Source organism: Podarcis liolepis (genome assembly GCF_965112155.1).
Source record: "Podarcis liolepis genome assembly, chromosome: 8".
NCBI lineage: Eukaryota > Metazoa > Chordata > Lepidosauria > Squamata > Lacertidae > Podarcis > Podarcis liolepis.
Genome location: NC_139560.1, coordinates 22,216,989 through 22,239,136, shown reverse-complemented (window position 1 = coordinate 22,239,136; position 22,148 = coordinate 22,216,989). Strand labels below are relative to the sequence as shown.

General features: G+C 44.2%; 1 protein-coding gene across 1 annotated transcript in view; it reads right to left on the bottom strand.

Moving 5' to 3' along the window:
- Window positions 1-22,148, bottom strand: part of DPYS (dihydropyrimidinase) — a 44,510-nt gene that overhangs the window by 21,195 nt on the left and 1,167 nt on the right. Inside the window, exons 2-4 of the mRNA XM_083516819.1 lie at window positions 9,013-9,171; window positions 7,379-7,558; window positions 5,175-5,364 (exon numbers count right to left, since the gene is read on the bottom strand). Coding sequence (XP_083372945.1) covers window positions 5,175-5,364; window positions 7,379-7,558; window positions 9,013-9,171 — 529 coding nt within the window. The remainder of the gene's footprint in view (window positions 1-5,174; window positions 5,365-7,378; window positions 7,559-9,012; window positions 9,172-22,148) is intronic.

The window sequence follows — 22,148 nt, the reverse complement described above, 5'->3', positions numbered from 1 at the left end:
ATAGCAACATCTGGTTATCATATACAGTGGTGCCCCGCAAGACGAATGCCTCGCAAGACGGAAAACTCGCTAGACGAAAGAGTTTTCCGTTTTGGAGGTGCTTCGCAAAACGAATTTCCTATGGGCTTGCTTCGCAAGACGACAATGTCTTGCGAGTTCCTGCTGGGTTTTTTCCCTTTCCCCCCCTTTTTCTAAGCCGCTAAGCCGCTTATCAGCTGATCCGATCAGCAGATAAGCCGCTAAAAGCCGCTAATCCGTCAATGGGCTTGCTTCGCAAGACGAAAAAACCACTAGACGAAGAGAATCACAGAACGGATTCTTTTCGTCTTGCGAGGCACCACTGTATTTGAATACACACCCACCCAAATTCTACCAATATGGGATTCTATAGGGCTCTATCACACATCGATCTTGATGTCTGCACTATGAAATGGTGTATAAAAGGGTGATAACAGACTGGTCTTCTGGCCTAACAGAACTCTGATGGTGCAGGGTTCCTGATTGCAAGGAGGCTTCTAAGCCTGTTCACCTGAATCCCCCTTTCATGCCTTCACCCAGAGACTAGTGCACAGTGGGATACTGGGGGGCAGGTACTTGTGTACATGTTTTCCCCCACTACTTTAACCCCACATACATTCAATCCAAATACATTAGCAAGGCTGGGGGGAAACCCAGCCAGATGGGCAGGGTATAAATAATATTTTTTTTATTTATTACAGAGAATCTAGAAACATGGGAGTTCTGATGACCAAAGATGAAAAAACACACAGAAATTAAACACTGCATTATGTTCATAATTTATTCTAATGCCTGTAACTTTCAGACGTTGCTTAATGGTTAAATTAGTGGAGATATGGCAAAACAGTCATCACATTAATCTGCAGCAGCCCAATGGCAAGAGTGCTGCAGCCCTTGAGAGACTGGTTTGCTTAGTTTTTGCAGAGACAATAGTTATTTCCCCTGCTCCCTTGTCTCCTCCTTTCCACTACTTTCTTGCTTAGTTTTTCTGACCTCCTGATGGTTATGTAAGGAGGAGGAGATGTTTTCCTTTTCCAAGCTTGGAAACTCAGAAGCTTGCCAACTTTCAGAGCAAAAGGTTGTTGTGCCTGTGTCTCTCCTACGCACACGGCCCATAACAATCTTGGCAGGTAGGGTGAAGCCACCACAACCAACAAGCTCAGAACCTCCAAGCAAAAAATAACTCGCTCAAATCATGATTACATGGAAAGAAGCCCTGCTGGATTCAATGGTAGATTTACTGCCTAGTAAAAGTGCTTTTAGAATTGTGGTCTAAAGCCTAGTGTGATAGGCAGGGATGATTGTGTGTGCACAAATCTGAAGAGTGGCAGCTGCAAAACCTGCAGAAAGTTACCCTAGATGATGGCGGTGCAATTTAAATACCAAAAAAAAAGAGTCTAAGCAGTTTACAAAGTATAAGGAATGGTTATATAAACATTAAAACATCCATGATACATAATTGAGAGCCAGTGTGGCATAACAGTTAAGAGTCTTGGACTATGACCTGGGAGACCAGGGTTCGAATCTCTACTCAGCCATGGAGTTCACTGGGTGACCTTGGGCCAGTCACCATCTCTTAGCCTTACCTACCTCACCGGGTTGTTGTGGGGGTGAAATGGGGAGGAGAAGAAGCATTTAGGCCACCTTGAGCTCCTTGGAAGATGAAAGTGGCATATAAATGTGGTAATTGAAAATGAAAATAAGTCATAAAAGAATCCCATTAAGGCAGAACTAAAACAGGAAGCTGAGGTTGAGAGATCAACGGAATGGCTGTGTAAGAAGGTACATCTTCAGAAGCTGGTGAAATGCCAAAAAAGATGGAGCGTCTTGTTTTCAGCTGGGAGTGCATTCCATAATACCAGTGCCACCAGAGAAACACCCAGTCTTCACTTTACCACAAGCAAATCATCATTAAGCCTGTGGAAAGACTAAACAGGTTCCATCTGGCACCCAACAGTCACTTTTGGCATAGAAGTGGATCAATACCCTGAGCTGCATCCCCAAGCAGCAGAAAAAAGGGCATTTGAGCCGTCTCTGTACGCAGGTGGCGTTGTGGGTTAAACCACAGAGCCTAGGGCTTGCCGATCAGAAGGTTGGCGGTTCAAATCCCCGCGACGGGGTGAGCTCCCATTGCTCGGTCCCTGCTCCTGCCAACCTAGCAGTTCGAAAGCACGTCAAAGTGCAAGTAGATAAATAGGTGCCGCTCCAGTTGGAAGGTAAACAGCGTTTCCGTGTGCTGCTCTGGTTCACCAGAAGCGGCTTAGTCATACTGGCCACATGGCCCGGAAGCTGTACTCGGCCAATAAAGCGAGATGAGCGCCGCAACCCCAGAGTCATCCGCGACTGGACCTAACAGTCAGGGGTCCCTTTACCTTTTACCTGTACTTTCAGGGTTTGGTATGAATGCCAATAACATACGAAAGAATATGGAAGGTACCCTACAGCCAACCCTGGATTAGAATACAAATTAACAGAAAGATTATAGATCTGTTGACGTATGTTCAGTGAAGCATGTTTGATGCTGTCACACTGTAAGTGACACTGTAGGCTGGGATAGGAACCCATGGCTCTCCAGTTACTCCTGGACTCAAGCTCCCCCCAGTGCAGCCAGTGGTCAGAGATGATGGGAGTTTTAGTCCAGAAATATATGGAGGGCCACCAGTCCCCCATCTCTGCTGTAGGAATGCTGCTTTTTAAAAGAGCTGTAGAGGTGGCATGAAGGGGTATTCCTGCCTATGGTCGGAGGGCAAATGAGGCAGTCATGTTGTTGAAACCAAGCAGGTTTATTTCTGGTCAGCGTCTGGATGGGAGACCACCTAGGAACTCCATATATGCCACTTTAAGGAAGGAAAGCAGGATGTAAACACACTTTAAAAAAGCCTAAATAATTATTTAATCCCACTCTGTCACCTCTGGTCAAAAATATGTTACTGGTTTCTGAAGCACTATTAATCCCCTGAAAAACAAAGATACAACGGTACATACATTATCAACTCTCTAAAATGAAGGTGTCTATTTCCAGGCTCATGAGAGCCCTTGGAAATGGCCATGAATTAAAAAAATGCCTAGCCCATTCCATTCTCTAGTAATCTAATATAGCCCTACCTACATTATTAGGGAGCGAGCCCCACTGAATTAAATGGGAGTTACCATAGTTTTGCGAAAGCATGTTTATGATTACACTGTTAATATATAAAAGCAACATCATTCTTGGATCATTGGAACCCTTTTCCAAGTTCAGGAGGACCCATGTTGTTCAATCTCTCTGCAATGATTCAGTGGGCAGAGGGGCATCAAAGTCAATTTGAGCCTTCAGTCAGTCCTTATAATGTATGTGCCGTATCAGAAAATACCCTGTTTCGCCACTTGCATGGCTTCCGATTTTACTGTTTAGTTACCTCACACAGCCAGACGGCTTGGGACCTCTTGGAACAAAGATGCAGAAATTTCTATGTCATTATTAATTTAAAAGATCACTCCTGAGACAGAAAAGAGGATGGCAATGTTCATGCTTAATCACTGGTACATCAAGCATAATGGGGCCTGCATATCTGTAACTAACAGGCTAAACAGCAACCCCATTTAACAGATACAGCCTGGATTTGGGTTTAGACACTGCTACTTGTCAGCTAATTATTTTTCCTTCATTCTTTTTAAATAAGAGAGGTACTATGGCTTGAGGCTGTGTGGAAGCCATGATCTCTGACTTGGTTACGTGACAACTGCTTGGCTAGTGGTGATGCTTACTGAACTCACCATGCACTCAGAGCAGATGGTAGCTTGAGAAAAACCAGGCCCAAGTTCAGACCGAGGCAGAGAAACTAATCAGATACTTCCCTGTTATTTATGTTGGCAGTTGTAGCCTTAAATACTAAAGAAGCAGGCCAGCCTGGTTGGACTATTTATTTATTTTATTTATATCCCATCCTTCCTCCCAAAGCAGCCCAGGCAGGGCAGCAAACGCACGGATGATAAAACTATTAGAACACCTGAAAACAGAAACAGTTATCCAATTTCCAGATGTGCCCCTGGGAGGCCCCCAAAGGTTTGGGGAGGCCTGATCAATAGCATATGCACTTTAACATCTACAGAATTGTTGACGTTGTGCACACTTTTCAGACTGAGAAAACACAACACCATGCAAAGATTCTACCTTCCCACTTCCAATGATTTTGGACTGCCCTGGGGATTTTTTTATTTTGTGCTTTGACCTACATATTTTGGCTGATTTCACAGTTTCTTGTGCTTTTACAAAGTTGAAGAACGGAGGATGAGAAAGCGGGCTCCACAGCGTTGTCAACAGTGGCATCTAGTGGACAAATCCAGTGCAACATGGCACAGAAGAGATGTTTTCCTAACTCAGGGATTTAGTTCAGTCGGGCAGCTACTTACATCAGGGTTCGGATTTGGGGGCCCATGTGCAATGGCAGAATCATGCAATAATAATAATAATAAATAAATAAATAAATAAATAAAAATTAATAATAATAATAATAATAATAATAATAATAATAATAATAATAATAATAATTTATTATTTATACCCCGCCCATCTGGCTGGGTTTCCCCAGCCACTCTGGGCGGCTTCCAAAAGAATATTAAAATACTATGTTACATCAAACATTAAAAGCTTCCCTGCCGGTCAGGAACCCTCAGAACCACATGCTGTGAGGCAGAGGGCACCCTTTTTACTGGCCTCCCAAAGTCTTCACAACTCCTTCCCACAGACAGGTAAGCGAGGCACCGCCATACTTATGTACTGCCTTCCCAAAGATGGGTAACCGAGGCGCCAGGCTTGGTGAAGGAGACAGAAGAGCTCCGGTAGCATCCGGAGCTGGACCTGAGCAGAAGAACAACAACTGAGAGTCTTAATACCTCTGAGAGGTGTTAGCTAGTAGTCACTGATTGCCTTGTCCTCCATGAATTTGTCTAATCCGCTTTTAAAGATGCCCAAGTTGGATTCAGGGGTAAACCTGGAAGGGTTAATTCCTAGTGTGTAAGGCAGAGTAATTCCTGTGCCAGCCAGATTTTCCCCCTGGAGTTTTAACTATTTCTGCCTGACACCCAGGGATTGAATGTCAAACCTGGAGATCTCAGTAGCACCGGTTGTGCAGCACCTCTGCACAATCTTTAAACACTCTGGGTCAGAAACGCACCTTGCCTTCGTGCATCTGCGATCACCGTGGCTGCAGACTTGCTCATCACATGAACTACGTAGAGAGGGCAGTTCACCGAGTTTGCTATGGTGATTGCTCTCAGCGTGGCTTCAGCTTCCACTTCTTCCGGGCGACACAGTTGGTGCCCTTCTGGACCAGTTATTCCCAGGGATAACATCTTCTTTGCACCCTGCAGGCCATCCACAGCGACACAGAAGTTAATGTTGCTACCAGTGGAAAAGTTAATGACTTCTCTGCAACTCCGGTCCAGCTACCCGAGTAATTTAGAAACCCCAATAAGTACAAGATTTGAAAATCATTTGTACTGTGATGGTTAGCAACTTAGTTAGCTATGATTTGCAGTTTATCAGAACAACTGCCTACGTGCTTGATTTTTCTGGATGTTTCGTTTTTCAAAAACACAGAAGGCTTTGGAAATATATGTTGTGTTTATATCTTGTTATAAACCACACGTATTTGCTTCTATTCAGAGAGGTCTTTGGGCTCAATCCAGATTCACAGCTCATTCTTAACGGTGTTTATTCAGAAGGAAATCCTACTGAATTCCATTTAGCTTACACCAAGGCAAGTGGAGTTAGAATTGCAGCCCTGGTGATGCTTAGAGTAGACCCACTGAACTAATGTCACTTTGGTCCCAGTGATTATATTGTAAGTAAGTAAATTATTATTTATACCCTGCCCTCCCCAGCCAAGACCGGGCTCAGGGCGGCTAAAATCAAATGTCAAATACATTAAAACACAATCAAACAATTGATTACAATACAGCTTAAAAATTAGAATCAGGCTAAAATTAAATGACTGCCCATGAAATTACAACCATAGGGGTTGAGAACCTCAAGTATTCATCAGGGTCAGCTATCCATGTTGGTCCCACATGAGCCAATAAAAGGGCCAAAGAGGTAACTTACAGGGTCCCATAGAGGGGGGTCAAACTGAGCCTGGACCGAAGGCCAGGCAGAACAGCTCCGTCTATTGGGTCTACTTTAAGCATCCATAAGGCCCTATCTGCACAATATATTTAAAGCAGTATCACACCACTTTAAAGAGTCAACTCTGGGAACTGCAGCATATTAAGTGACTGTTGATAAAGGTAAAGGGACCCCTGACCATTAGGTCCAGTCGTGGCCGACTCTAGTGTTGCAGCGCTCATCTCGCTTTACTAGCCGAGGGAGCTGGCGTACAGCTTCTGAGTCATGTGGCCAGCATGACTAAGCTGCTTCTGGAGAACCAGAGCAGTGCACAGAAATGCCGTTTACCTTCCCGCCAGAGCGGTACCTATTTATCTACTTGCACTTTGACGTGCTTTTCAAACTGCTAGGTTGCAGGAGCAGGGACTGAGCAATGTAAGCTCACCCCGTTGTGGGGATTCAAACCACCGAGCTTCTAATCTGTGGTTTAACCCACAGCGCCACCAGCATCCCAGTGACTGTTGATTGTTGTTGTTTAGTCGTTTAGTCATGTCCGACTCTTCGTGACCCCATGGACCAGAGCACGTCAGGCACTTCTGTCCTCCACTGCCTCCCGCAGTTTGATCAAACTCATGCTGGTAGCTTCAAGAACACCATCCAACCATCTCATTCTCTGTCGTCCCCTTCTCCTTGTGCCCTCCATCTTTCCCAACATCAGGGTCAGGAGACTCCTATTCCCCTCTCAGAAATGCAATTCTCATAGTGATTTGACCATCAATCCTCCTTTCTAGGAAACTCTGAAAACGGTACATTTGAGAGGAACAGGTGTTTCCAAACAGCACCCTTAAAATGACAGTTCTCAGATTTTGGAGGGGAAGCCACAAGACCCTTTGTGCTAGCCCTGCCTTCAACATCACCATCTCCCACTAGCTCCATCTCTTCTGACTGAATATTTGGTGAAAGTCTCAAAGGGGTTCTGTGATCATTTTGCTGGATGATAGAGCCCCAGTTACACAGGGCTCCCAATCATATGAGAAGACAATGCACTTTCAGCTGAAGACATGTAGGCTGCCCCTCCAGACATTAATTGAATGTGGGAAGGTCAGGAGGAGCAGAGATGGTAGGGCCAACATGCCCAGTTCCCCTCTGCCCTCTGTCTGTTACCAAAAAGATGTGTAATTTACAAATCGTTACAATCTTAAATACACAGGTATTGCTGCAATCTGTTGCAGGGTGGATGAACACTCCTGTGTCACCTTGGAGATAGATAATTACCTCTGCAATCAGATCCCCGTTTTCTGCATGGACTTGAGCAATCGCACCGATTTGTTTGCACTGAGAAAAGGCAGAGTGTAACTCTAGATCTCCAACCATATAGACACCTTTATATGCCATAAACATCTTAAAGGAGTTTACACCCCTTTCCTGGGCTAGGGTTTTCATCTCTTCTTTAACCTGAAAACACAACAAAAAAATTGTTAAATGTTCAAACCTCACAATATCCTCTTGAATTTATTTAGCATCAAATCTTACCATCTGATTGGCTAAATTATTTGAGTGTATTATTTGACAGGGATATTTTTACTTGAATGGCAGAACACTAAAATTTCTCAGGATATTCTTCAGGAGACATTAAGATCTCTCTTTGAAATGTTGTAACCGATAATTATGCAATACTTTAATGACATGAAATAATGTATTTTTTGAATTCTTGTTTATTATGAAAAAAACGAGCTATTACAGTATCGTTTTATAATTAAATAACTTTTAAATAAGCTTTTTAAAAAAATTCCCAGGACTAAATCCTCTGGCTACTTTAGCACACCCATCTTGGAAGGCTTGACCCCTGGGCTCCTGAGCATGGTGAAAATTTAGTTTATTACATGTATATATCATTTCACACATCCAAAAGTGTCTTGAAGCTATTTAAAGTTATGAAATACAAAATACATGAAGCACTTTAATAAAAGAATACAGGTACAAAATACTAAAGGTTGTAGCTAAAGAAGTTGTCCCGTTCACGCAAGCTTGTGAAACTATTTATATATGCTACTACTGCGGCCCGTGTTCTGTTAGCCCAAAAATGGGAAAAAAGGGAGATCCCAGCCAAAGAAGAATGGCAACTTAAACTGATGGAATACACGCAGCTTGCAGATTTAACATATAGAATAAGAGAACAAGAAGAATATATGTTTAAAGAAGCCTGGAAAATGTTTACTGAATATATAGGTGAAAATTGTGTTCATTTAAAAATGCTGGTAGCATTAAGATAAGTTCAACAGTGAAAACAAGTTTTGATGGATGTAACAATGGATTACTGAATGGCTTAGTTCATGTAAAATATGCAGGGATGCACTATATGCAAAATGAAAGAGAAGAAGGGAAGTCATTGATTTAAGGTTGTTTAAATGAATATTTTGAAATGTAAATCAGAAAATGTAATAATATATATATATATAGAGAGAGAGAGAGAGAGAGAGAAACATAACTTTCTCTCCCCTCTTCTTTCCTCACCAATCCTCACGCAAACCCCCATGTCAAATCTGCTCCAGCAAGCAGGCAGAAACCCTAAGAGAAATCTGTGGAGTGTGCAGGAGGGAGAAGAAGATGCGGAAGGACCACTGAGCAAGCTGAGGTCCATGGGTGAATGCAGCAACTTCATCTCATACAACCCATCATGTTTTCGTCCAAAAAAAAATAACAATCTAAAACAGCACAAAATATGTACCTCCCCCCACAGAATGAACACAAGGAGCTGCCCAGCAAGAAGCAAGAGGAAGAAAGGCAAATTTAAATGTGCCTTGGCAAGAACGCCACACACACCGTTTTCCATGCAACTCGTGGCATCTGTTCTTGGCGCATGTTGGACACACTTGAAGGAACAAACATGCTACTGGCCTTCTGCTTACCTTGTCGCTCCACCACGTGACGGCCACATGAAGTGCATAATCGCAGCAGACTTTGGGATCTGCCCAGCTTCTCCATCTCTCATAGGCTTCAATGAGAGAACAGCCTTTCTGAGGTATCGCAAAGTCAATGATCATTGTCGTGCCTCCTGCTACAGCAGCCTAAAAGAAAAAAAGAAAAAGAGGTTGGCGATGAAGGAAGTGTCACAAGGTTCTGTTTTCTCCCGATTACCCTTTCAGTCCCTTGCAAAATATGAAAGGCTTAAAATTCATGCACTGTTGAAGTTTTTATTTCAAAACTACAATTCCCTTCATGCTCTGTCTCACAATTTTTTACTATTGTAAAGAAAGTAAAGTGTCATGACCACCCTCGCTTGTTTGTGTCTGTGTGTGAGTAGGAGAGAATCAATTCTCTCATTTTTGCTGTAGCCAGTCAAGCCCAGGCTCAATGATTATTGGGAAGCTTGGAGGTTGACTAAGTAATTATATGGGTTATGCAATTATATGGGTGGAAGCAAATTTTTGTTGGTAAGCACTGGAAGGAGAGGCTAAAGGGAGGCATACTGGTGTATGGCTCTGGATATCATGGATTCTGGGAGGGGAGTTTGGGGAAATGCCATCTTGCAGAATGGGGGGAGGGATAAAAAAACTGGATATTAACTACAGGAGTGCCTATGTTAAATACTTTGAATAATTGGAATACATATAATTGACAGATAGAGAGGCAGAAGTACCTCTATTTTATTTTATTTTTTCTATTTTCTCTGTTAGAAGTCCTTTATCTTGGATTGAGGAAGACACACACAGGAAGGGGATAGCTGGGAGAAAGGTGGTCCCTGCAGGAAAGGCAGGATAGAAAGGTCCTTTCCTTTCTTCTCATTCCTTGGTTTCCCTTATTACTTTTTGTTATTTAGACCAGTTTGATTTTTATTGTATTTTATGTCAAAAACGTTCAATAAAGAAACACTTATTTTAAAAAGTCCTGTACTAATTCGGCTGTGCCGCTAGTTCTGTGAGCGCTGGCTGTGGTTTCCAGGCTACTGCTTCTTCTTAACAAACACAGCTGCAAATGGATGGGTCTTAGAGTGCAAATATGTGGCTTTAGTTGCAGCAAACAGGAACCTAACCTGAAGTGCACTTCACCGGAGAACTGTCGGCGACATAATGCATTGGAAACAGGAGCATGCATGTGTTGCATGTGGGGGTGTGGGGGTGTACAGGCCAGAGGCTTTGTGCTGCACCAAAGTCTGCAGCATTGCTGAGCCTCACCAAGCAGATAGTATGCAGAATGGGGGGGGGGGGGAGGGAGACAGAAGCACCTTAGGCACTCAATTAAGCAGGGGCCGTTTTCCTAGTGCCGGCTGAGCTGGAAAAAATAAATCTGTGTATCAGCAGAACAATACTGGAGGTGGAAGTGATGACTTTGAAATATGGCACCAGCAATACCGAGCAGTGTTGCATTAGAAACTAACACCCCTTGGGATGCTTGCTGAGGAACCCATTTGAAGGGGCATGAAATATATTTCTCCAGAGGCAGGGCAATTACGTAAATAAAAGAGTGGAGATGGCATAACGTGCAGGCGACCCCAAAATTACCGAGGGCAGCTGGTGAAGAGTGAAGAGCATGATAATCAGGGGGGAAAGAACTGAAAGTGTTTTAAGGGACTAAGATTAAGTACGGGAACTGCAATGGCAGATGAATCTCAGGGTTAATGAATGCAGAATAATGCACGCCAGTGACATGGACTGTTGATTTCTTAATGGAATGGCCTGAATCGCCTAGGGCAGTGTTTCTCAAACTAAGAGCCAGGACTTACCAGTAATCTTTGAGCCATGCTCAAGTGGAGCCATGCTCAGCGCCACCTCCTGCGCCCAGCGCCTCCTCGCTTGCCTGCCCTGCCCTCTGGTTGTGCCATGACCTTTTGTTGTGCCACGACCAAGGACCAGCGACTGGCAGGGTCAGGAGAACAGAGAGCCTCGTGGGGAGAGGAGGGAAGGAAGGCCTCCCTCCTCTGAGGGGAAAAGGCCGCAGGAGGGGCTGAAGGAAATTTTCTGTGGCATAAAAGTTCAATACAGTGGTACCTCGGGTTAAGTACTTAATTCGTTCCGGAGGTCTGTTCTTAACCTGAAGCACCACTTTAGCTAATGGGGCCTCCCGCTGCTGCTGCACCGCCGGAGCACGATTTCTGTTCTCATCCTGAAGCAAAGTTCTTAACCTGAAGCACTATTTCTGGGTTAGCGGAGTTTGTAACCTGAAGCGAATGTAACCTGAGGTACCATTGTATTGTTATTAATCACACATGAACTGGAAGTAGGGAGGAAATGGGGTAAGAGAGGAAATCATTACAAGAGGAAGAAGTAAATACGTGAAAGGACCAAGGAGGAGGCATGAATGACCCTGAGTTAAGGTAGAAGTTGGGTGTGGAAAGAATGAGAGAAGAAATGACAAACATCCTTTGAGGCATATAGGGACGGATATGGGAAAAGGCAAAAGGAAAAGCTGTCTCCACTTAAGAGCCTCCGAATCAACAAACTGAGTGGGAAGGCTGTCACAAGACCTCCAGAGCAAATGTCTGAACTTTGCATGAGAAAGCTGAGCTATGGAACTCCCTGCCACCAGGAAAATGCCATGGCAAACCATTCAGTGATTTCTAGAGATGGATTAGATATCAGCAGAAAGTGATGTCAGGAGGCTCTGCAAAACTCTGCCTCCACCTGTCACCATTTTGTGACTGGTGGGCCTCTGTAATACTCAATTGTCTTAACTGAACCTGGGGGTAGAAATGGGCTGGGGGAAGCTGCCCTAGGGAGAAGGGGGTGGGGGGACCATTCAAAGCCACTGCCCAAAGCCAACAGCACACATACCCACAGCCTTTCTGTCAGAATTGACAGGTGGAAGGGCTCCAATTTTGGGCTTGGCTGACAGGGCCAAACAAAAGTTCTAGACCCATCCATTGGTTGTGGGTGGGTGTGTCTCCAGTTTAGGGTAGGAGAGTAAGGAAAGGTTGAGGAATAAAGTTTGCTCTGCTACTCCTGGGAAACCAAGCAAGGACCCCCCCCCCCCCCGGTTATAGCTTTTAGCCAAAATTCTCTGTGTTTCAAAGTAATATTCTTAAATGAGCATAGCGCCAAAGCTCCTGGATGTTTAGTCAGCAAAGGTTTGTGGGCCTCGTTTATCAGTCTTGATGCACCTTTTCATGCTGATTTCCTTTTGCTTTTCAGTAAGATTTTATTTACCAAAATCCAGCCCTCTGATGTCATACAATCAAATAAAAAAGAGGCATGTAAGCATTTTAAAGGAAATATGCAAGGGAATATCCATCCTTTCTCTGCCCTTGAACCCCATCATGTCTCGTTAGAGATATATATTTATATCTGCAGACAGAGATATGCCATACTTTTTAATTATTAGAGTAAAAGCAAACATTAAATTCACTTTTGCAATAGGCGTGATATGAAACTGAGCCCTCTGATCCTTTCTAGTTATTTACTCTGCTTTTAAATAATTAATCTGGGGGATGTTTATATGTTAAGAAATTACATGGCAACACTCAATGGGGAAAAGGCCAAAGACTGCAAATCTGCCAGTTCTGCCACTTTGAGCAATAAATCACTTATTCTAAAGTCTACTAAACGGATTCACCAGCTTCCAGGGATCCTTCCATTTCTGGTACAAGATTTATTTCTTCGCTGAATTATTGTAAATAATATTACTGACCCTTAAAATAAAAATTTTAAATGTAGGCAAGGTTTTAAATGTAGACAAACCTTGATGGCTCTTAATTTTCACCTTTTAAACGGAGCTCTCAGTTCTGATTACCCTGCCGAATTTACTTTCTGGTCAGGCTCCCGAGCCTCTACCATAGACTTTATTTGGACATCAGTAGACCTAATTCCCAAAATTTCCAACTTTAGGGTGGTAACGAGGCTGGAAAGTGACCATTTTCCATTAGAACTTTCTCTGACCCTGGATGGAGAATTGGCTACCTATTCCTGTGTGCCTATTACAAATAACCAGCTTCAGATGAGGCCCACTGCCTTAAAATGGACCGACAATATGGCTCAACGGATAAATGAACTCCTTTGGTCTGACCAACTGCAAGAGACAAGGGACTCCCTTATCCAGGCAGTTGAGCCACTGCCAATATATGACAATTTAGTAGAACTGCTAAAACCTTCGTTGGCTAAGACCCCGGTAATGAATAGTAACCATTTCTCTCATAAAAAGTGGTTTGACGAGGAATGTAGGCACTTCAAGAACAACCTATATAATGAATTCTTGGCATATAGGGCATCAAATGACTCCGCACCTAGCAGTCACCTTATGAACCTCAAGAGAAGGTATAAAGCACTATTAAAGGAAAAGAAGCTTGCGGCAGAAAGAAATGATTGGAAGAACCTTCTAAAAGCTGCAGAAAATAGAAATCCCTCCTCCTTTTGGCACCAAATTTCCAGATTCCTGGGTAGACCGTTGTCAAGGATAGAACCCCAAATTTCAGCTGACACTTGGGAAAGCTTCTTCTCCGTTTTATATGCAGCTCACGCAGCCAGCGGAGTAAGGTTAGATTTGGCCCCCTTGCCAGAGTGGGATCCTGTTACCTGCTCTGAAGTGGAAACACTTATAGGCCAATTTGAGGCGGGCAAGGCACCCGGAGACGATCTTATTTCCATAGATGTTATTAAAGCCAATAAGGATTGGTGGTGTCCACCCCTAGCAGCTCTTTTTACTTATATAAACAAAACAGCACAATTTCCTCCAAGCTGGAACTCTGCACTGATTGTGTTAATTCACAAGAAAGGGCCGCGCACAGACCCGGCCAATTTTAGACCAATTAGCCTGCTAAATGTTATTGGGAAGATCTATTCAAGATTTCTACTTAACAAATTAACGACTTGGATGGAAAGCAACAATATCATCGCAGAGGAGCAGGCGGGTTTCCGCCCCGGAAGATCAACAACAGACCAAATCTTAATCCTAAATCACTTGGCCACCAAGTACGCTGGCAATGGCCTAAAAGCCCTCCACGTCGCCTTTATAGACTTTAAGCAGGCCTTTGATCTAATTCCCAGGAACCAGCTATGGACAAAATTGGCAGCGACATCTATCGACCGCCGCCTTCTCTTGCTGATTATTAATTTGCATACAAATACCCTCTTGAGGATTAGGATAGATAGTAAGGGGCTAGTCTCCAATCCGGTTGCCACCACTAGGGGGGTAAGACAGGGCTGTTTGCTTGCCCCTGCTCTGTTTAACTTCTATATTAATTCGCTAGTGGTACATATGGCAAATGCTGATTTCCATCCACCAAAACTGGCAGGACGAGCCTTAAATGTCCTACTGTATGCGGACGATGCCGCCCTATTAGCTACCTCCCCCATCGGATTAAGGAGGATGCTTCGAGCTCTTCATGAATATGAGACCCAACACGAGCTCCAATTAAATTATGCCAAGACCAAAATAATGGTCTTTGCTGCTCGACCGAAACCTAATTTATGGTCAATTAATGGTATTCCTTTAGAGCAGGTCAGTTGCTTCAAGTACCTGGGTCAGGTTGTAAGATCAAATAGGTCCTTCCTGGCGCACAGAGAATACATAGCCTCGAACGCATCCAAAGCAGCCCTGGTGATTAGAACCCTGTACTCCAAGAAACAGGCACAAACTGTCAATGTTGCCTTACGTCTCTTTAAAATGAAAGTCCTCCCTCTTCTGCTGGTGGGCATTGCCTTGGGCTCACGTAGGGATTTTGAAAAATTGGAATCTATCCAAACCCAATTCCTCAGGGCCATACTCAGGATCCCCCCCCTCCGTGGCAGGCGCGATCATGAGATTGGAAACCGGTTGCCAAGCCTTTAGGTATGTGGCCCTGAAAGCGAAGCTATGGCTATGGCTCAAGCTCTGTTTCAGACCGGTGGGTTTGGCCCCCTTGATTCTGAGGGATAACTTTAAATCTCCATGGGAAGGGGAGATAGTGGAGGAAGTGCAGAAGTGTGGGTTGTCCTCCCTTTATATAGAGTCCATGACGTATAGCCACGCAAAGGCGGTGATCGCGCAAAGATTAAGGGATATTGCCAGACAGGAGGACATAGCCCGTGTGAAACCTGGGTTGTTTCTGGGGGAGCAGTTGTATCGGGCTGCTCCAGCTCGCTACCGGGCGTATATCCACTACGTGGAATACCGCAGACTATTTACTGCGGCTAGGCTGAATGTTCTTGACTCGGCGGTCCTGAAGGGAAGATATGGAGGAGTTCCATATGACCAGAGATTATGCCACTGTGCATTGGGTGAGGTAGAATCCACAGAGCACATTTTATTGAGCTGTCCCTTCTACAACGATTTAAGACAGTATCTTATAACTCCATACTTACCCCAGCTCAGTTCCCGACAAAGAGGAAAGCAGACAGCATATCTGCTAAATAAGTCTTCTGGGAAAACAACCTTGTCGGTGGCTAAATTTCTTTTCCTGGCACTCAAGTGTCGGAAACGTATAACTGAATGCTTTGATGTGGGTTATCTGTGAGAGGTCTAGTTCTGTGGCCCTACCTTACTTATGTATCCCCTATGATGTTATAGTTTATAATTATTGTGTAATGTTTTAATTCTGACTATCGGTCGAATAAAGAAATTGATTGATTGAAATTTTAATGAACGGCACTTACCAGAGCAAAACATGGAACACTAAAGTATTTTGTTACTCTGCAAACTGATTAAAATTAGCCTTGTTAATTGCAACAACCTCTTTCCTAAACTTTGGAACTTTACATTTTTGTTATTGTCTTACTGTGGTTCAGACCACAGCGCCACCCACATCCCATATTTTTTTGCATAAACCATACCCCCAAAAAATCAGTAGAAGCCCTCAACCATGGCCTCTACAAGGGCTTAATTTGCCTCACAGTTCGCCATGAAATCTATAGACAGCGCAGCTACACAAATATACTATTTATGTAAGCACACATCAGTGGACAGTGGATTTGCTCCTTTGTGTAACTTATGTCAAACTTTCGCTGACCCTGGAATATCTTTGCCAGCTGGCAGATGTTTTACTAACTTTGCTAACAGTGGGGTTCCTTGTTGTTTATTTTAATGTCAAACCTTATTTGATTTTAGATGAACTGTTGATTTTAAAGGTTAGTGGCTCTACCTTATCCAAATGTCACAGACTGATTTCTCAATGCCCAATATGATATTAGGCCCACTGAAGCCTACATGCATCTATGTGAGAAGGGGTGTCTCAGCTCCCCATGACCAATGGTAAGGAATACTGAAGGGACCTGTACACAGAAGCAGCTGCATGCAGGTGGGAAGACCTACATTGCAATATACAAAACCTGCCACCTCCCATTCCCCTCCTCCCCCCCAAATTTAGATGCTTTCTCATGGATATTGCTCACTTCTTGGCTGAGATCATGGAAGCAGGATCAGGAAATCCCAGAGCTGCTCCATTCTTTCTATAGCTTCAGTGACTTGAAAGAGATGCAAAAAGCAATCTAATCCAAGCCCCTGCTTCAAAATAAAATCATATAGGGACTCATCCATACTTTTGCTTGTCCCACCGCTCCCCACACACTCCGAGGAAACCCAGTCTTTAACTGTGGAATCAGAGCAAACATCAACTGAGATTTTTCCAGATTGATGTCTGCTATAATTTAGTGCTAAGGAACGGGTTTTCTGAAGGGGAAGCAGTGGGGAAAAGGCAAAACTGCTCAGGCAGCGGAAAACACTCAGACCTGCGCTTCCCAGGAACAGGACAAGCAAAGTGGGGGAAAGCCCTAGATCTCTGCTGTTGGCCTTTGCAATCCAAGCCAGAGTGTGTCACATGCGTAAGGCAGGTACACTGCTTAAGGTTAAGACTTGCTGATGGAATTGCATGGCATCCTTTTTCCATGCTAAACTTCTGCTGCAGTTACATTCCTGCTGGGACCTGCAGGGATAGTTCAAGACATGGGGCTGCTTGCTTTGCTCCCATAGAAAATTCCCTTGCTCCAAGTGATAGCTTGCTCTGCTTGGGCCATTGGGCCAACTCTTTTGCATACACAGACTCACTATCAGAAGGCACGGCGATGGCCACTCATTGCACACTTTTAAAACAAGAGTTGACCTGTCAATAGCTATTAGCTGTAGTGGCTAAACAAAACCTCAATGGGAAGAAGCAGTAAATAATTGAATACTGTTTACTAGGGAATAAGAAAGCCTATTGCCTTCAGGCTGTTTCTGGGCTTTTCTGGAGAAATTTGATTGGTCACTGCAAAAAAACAAAAACGAAACCTGAACTAGGTGAACCTTTAGTCTGATCCAGCAGGTCTTTTGGTTCTGTGATTATATCACACAGCTTAAGACGTCTATGTATGTTTGGAGCCAAGCTCTTGAATACATGTGTGTTTGTGTGTTAAAGAGGAAGAGAGATCCAAAGTACCGTATTTTTTGCACCATAACACTCCCTTTTTCCTCCTAGAAAGTAAGGGGAAATGTCTGTGCGTGTTATGGAGCGAATGCCTACGGATGGCGGGGGGATCTGCTGCAGTCGTGAGCAGAGGATCCATGGTTCCCCTTCCTTCCCTCCTCCGTGGCTTGCTTTGAAACAGCAAAGTGGGAGAGGAGAGGAGCCTTCTCCTTATACCCCTCTTCTCCACCCACCCCACGCGTGTTCCTTGTCCCTTGGGTGCTTTTTCTTCCCTCCCCACTTAAAACATGGTTACAAAGCACAGATCCACATGGATCCTCAGGATTTTTGCACTGGGTCACCCCAAATTCACCATCAGATCACATAGCATGTCCATGGCTACAGCTTGCACCAAAAAAATCACGCACCCACTGTTGCCTGGGGCTGCAGTGGTGCAAAAACGTGGTTACAAAGCATGGATCCACATGGATCCTCAGGATTTTTGCATTGGGCCACCCCAAACTCACCACATGTCTGTGGCCACAGCATGAACCACAAAAATCATACATCCGCTGTTTCGTTTAGAATATTTTTTTTCTTGTTTTCCTCCTCTAAAAACTATGTGCGTGTTATGGTCGGGTTCGTGTTATAGAGCGAAAAATACGGTAAATTTTTTGATCTACGTTTCTTTGGAAAACTTTAGGTCAACTCACCATCCCAGTCAATCTGTTTAAAAGAGCAAAGTCAGCAATCCTGCCCTATGTGTCAAGGCTGGCATACCAACCAATTATAAGATTTTTTTGGAGTGCTTTGGTGACCCTTGAACTCCCTCAGAAAGTTATTCAAAGCATTCTGACACTGTTTCTTGCAACAGAATAAAAATTAATAACCACTCTCTCCTGTGCGGAAAATCAATCGGAAGGTAAGTCCGTACCAAAATACAAGACAAAGCACAGAAAACAGCAAATTCAAAAACCCACTTGGCTTCATTCCGGGGTGGGGGACGGGAAAGCAAAGCTGTGCTTTGAAGGAGAGGAAAACTGAAGAGGGAGTGCGCCACACAACAGGGGTCGCCGATGTGGTTCCCACTGTCACAGCGGCACCTCACTGCCAAGCGAAGAAAGATTTAAGAACTTGTTCCTTCCCTATTGGTCTTTTGAGGGCAGGCCCTAGGTTTGAGGGGGCCCCAGGCAAACACTCTTTGCTTGGGGTGCCTCCTCTTTTGGTGGGCTCTGCCAGCCTCACCTGGCAACAATGGCTGCAGAAGGGTCATTGGTCAAACATCTGCTTTGCATGCAGAAGGTTCCAGGTTCAATTCCCGGCATCTCCAGGTAGAACTGACAAAAGATTCCTAGCCTGAAACCCTGGAGGGTTGCTGCCAATCAGTGAGCAAGACGTTCCAATAGGTTTGCATAAGGGAGCTGCCTATGTTCCTACTGGGGCTGATAGCAGCTACACTGGCTGAATGAGATCTGTCATTTTAATTTCTAAGCACAGCCATGCTGTATCAAGGGCACTGGTGAACAAAAGTGGATTGTGAGAGCCCTTGTGGTGGCAAATAGCGAGGCTGGAAGGACAAACAGCCACCTTCTTCTACTCAGTGGTCTGAAAATCTCACTGCCTTTTCCATGTTTCAGTGCATGCCTGATAACCACTGCTCTTATTTAAACAACTATATGGACTGCCTAATATTATTAAATTAGGATAGAATCATAAGTGTTGATTCTCATCCAACCCCCTGCAACAGCAGGAATATGCAGCTGTACCATATGGGGATTGAACCTGCAACTTTGGCATCATCAGCACCGTGCTCTAACCAACTGAGATATTGCCAACATCAACTGTGAGGCTTTCATTTTCTCCAATTGAAATTTCCTTTTCCTTTTCCTTTTTGGGCACTGGTGGGAATGAAAATTGAAGTGGTGCCTGCTGGTGCTGCTGAGATCTGCTACTCAAGACTGCAGCCTCCTACACAGCCAAGCAAGGCAAAGCTACAGGCAACTGAATTAGGATGTAATAAGAGCCAGCTGGGTCAGGCCAGTGGCTCATCTCCTCTCACAGTGTCCAAGCAGAAGCAGGACCCAAGAACAAGAGCACGCTCCCCTCCCGTGGTTTGTCTGAACCTCTTTTAAAGGTTACCACTGCCTCCAGTGGCAGTGAGTTCCATAGTTTAACTATGCTCTGTGTGAAGAAATGCTTTCTTTTATCTGTCCAGAATCCTCCAGCATTCCGCTTCACTGGATGCCCACAAATTCTAGCATTATGAAACAAGGAAAAATGAATCCGGGTCCAATGTCATATGGACTTTGGTCCTCAGCAATTAAATTACACAATCTGTGGCCACAGGGCAGACACGGACTGGCCCCCAGGCACAGACTGGCCCCCAAACTGCAGGCCTCTTAAAGCAGCTGCTTTGGTGATACAGAGTGTGTGTCATTCAAAACAAAACAAAAAGGGGGTGGGGAGAGAACTACAGTTTTTTAAAAGTGCTTTCCAACATGCTTCTCTGGATTAGGCTAGACAGCTTGCTTTCTTATTTGATGACAGCATCTTGATGCCCTTAACAGCTGCCTGAGAAACAGAAGCTGAACAGGTGCAGCTCTTTGCATTACTGTTATCACTACTCCTGGAAAGGCTGCAGCTGTTCAATTTCTGTCCCGTCACTCAGGAATTAGAAGCGTGGAGTCCCTGTTGGGGACACGGACACACACACACACACACACACACACACACACACACACACAAAACACTACTATGAATCGAGGCTTTTCAGTTCTAGATCACCTCTTTAAATATAGCTCAAGGTTCACATTGAGCCAAAACTAACTGTGCAAGGATGCCAGAGAAAGTTTCTAAGCACCTGTAGTGCAGTATGCAGACAATTTCAGCTTTGAAGCATGGAAAGCATGGAGGAAATGAGCAAAGAACAGTTTTTCTCTCTGTCTTGTAACACTCGAACTCAGAGTCATCCAGTGAAGCCGAGTGTTGGAAGGTTTAGGACAATAAAAGGAAGCAGTTCTTCACACAGCACGTAGTTAAACTGTGGAACTTACAGTGACTTGGAAGGCTTTAAAACAAATCTGGGGACAATAAGGCTATCAATAGCTACTAGCCATGATGCTAGGCTTGGCCTCTGCATTGGGAGGCAGTAACACTTCTGAATACTAGTTGCTGAAAACCACAGCAGAGGAGAGAGCTCTTGTGCTGGGGTCCTTCTTGAGGGTTCCCCACAGGTATCTGGTCTGCCACAAGTCTTGGGGAAGAGGAAACTGAACTAGGTGGCCATTGGCCTGATCTAGCAGAGCTGTTCTCATGTTCTGATATACAGTAGTACCTCGGGTTACATACGCTTCAGGTTACAGACTCCGCTAACCCAGAAATATTACCTCGGGTTAAGAACTTTGCTTCAGGATGAGACCACAAATCGTGCTCCGGCGGTGCGGCAGCGGCGGAAGGCCCCATTAGCTAAAGTAGTGCTTCAGGTTAAGAACAGTTTCAGGTTAAGAACGGACCTCCGGAACGAATTAAGTACTTAACCTGAGGTACCACTGTACACACATTGGTTAGGAGAGGGATTGTCAGAAAAGTACAAAAAGTGATAAAAGTATCTGATTAACTCAGTTGGGGGAGAAATCTAACAAGATTTTTAGTATGGTAATACTTGTTTAGGACCAATTGAATCTTTGGATGAAAGACCTCGGAAGTCGAACAGAATCCGTTCTGGAAGTCTGTTCGACTTCCAAAATGTGGCTTCTGATTGGCTGCAGGAAACTCTGACGGACATTTGGCTTCCAAAAGAACGTTCGAAAACGGAAACACTGACTTTCGGTTTTCAATTGTTTGGGAGCTGAAACATACGAGTTCCGGGGCGTTGTGGGGTGTATATAAATTTAATAAATAATAATAATAACTGACTTGCAAGGCCAAGCTAACTCTCAAGTTCACCAGCACATCTTCAGGCTGGACATGTCAAGGAAATCATGGGGTGTGGTGGGGTTGAAAAAAAGCTATTGTTGGATAGCCGTTGTTTGAAGAATTAGAGGTGTTAAAATAGTGAGGTATTATTTGTTAATGTGTAACAGATCTCAGGCAGTCAGTAAAGTTGTGTGAAGAACTGGCAATATGTGTTCCATTTGACTGATCTGTAGCCATTAAATTCCAGGAAAGAAGATCTATGCAAACATTTATCAGGTCCTGTAAACCTGTGGGAAGCGATCTTTCAAAGTGTTGATATCAGGACAAATCCCAGTTATTTGGACTGGAGATAAGGAACAGAAGGCTTTGTGGAAAAGAAACACTGGGTTGCTAAAAGGCAGATTTTAAACAGAAAGGAGGAGGAGCCCATTCCGGAGGGAGATATCTGGAATTTGCAATATCCTCAATTCTGTGCCACCCAAGGCGCTTCCAGATTATCTTGTTTATTGAGCTTTCATCCTGATCTGCTTCCAGAGGCTAAATAACTGTCCCATCAAAGCAAGTGTTTCCCCAAACTTTCCTGGGAAGTGGGTTTGTTATGCAGGGAACACAAAACAACTATAATTGAACAACATGAATTAGCTGGGACGTGACTGAATCTGACCTGGAATACTGATAGTCTGGAAGAGCACCAGAGAGGAGGAAAGTGAACAAGCAGAGGCTGTCTCACAGGTGTCTCTCATTTGCTCACTTGGGCCACACAGCTGGGCCTTACTCTTCCTTCTGCACCACCCCAAGAAAGATGGTGAGCAAATAGATAGAGAGCCCTGTGGAACGCCCATC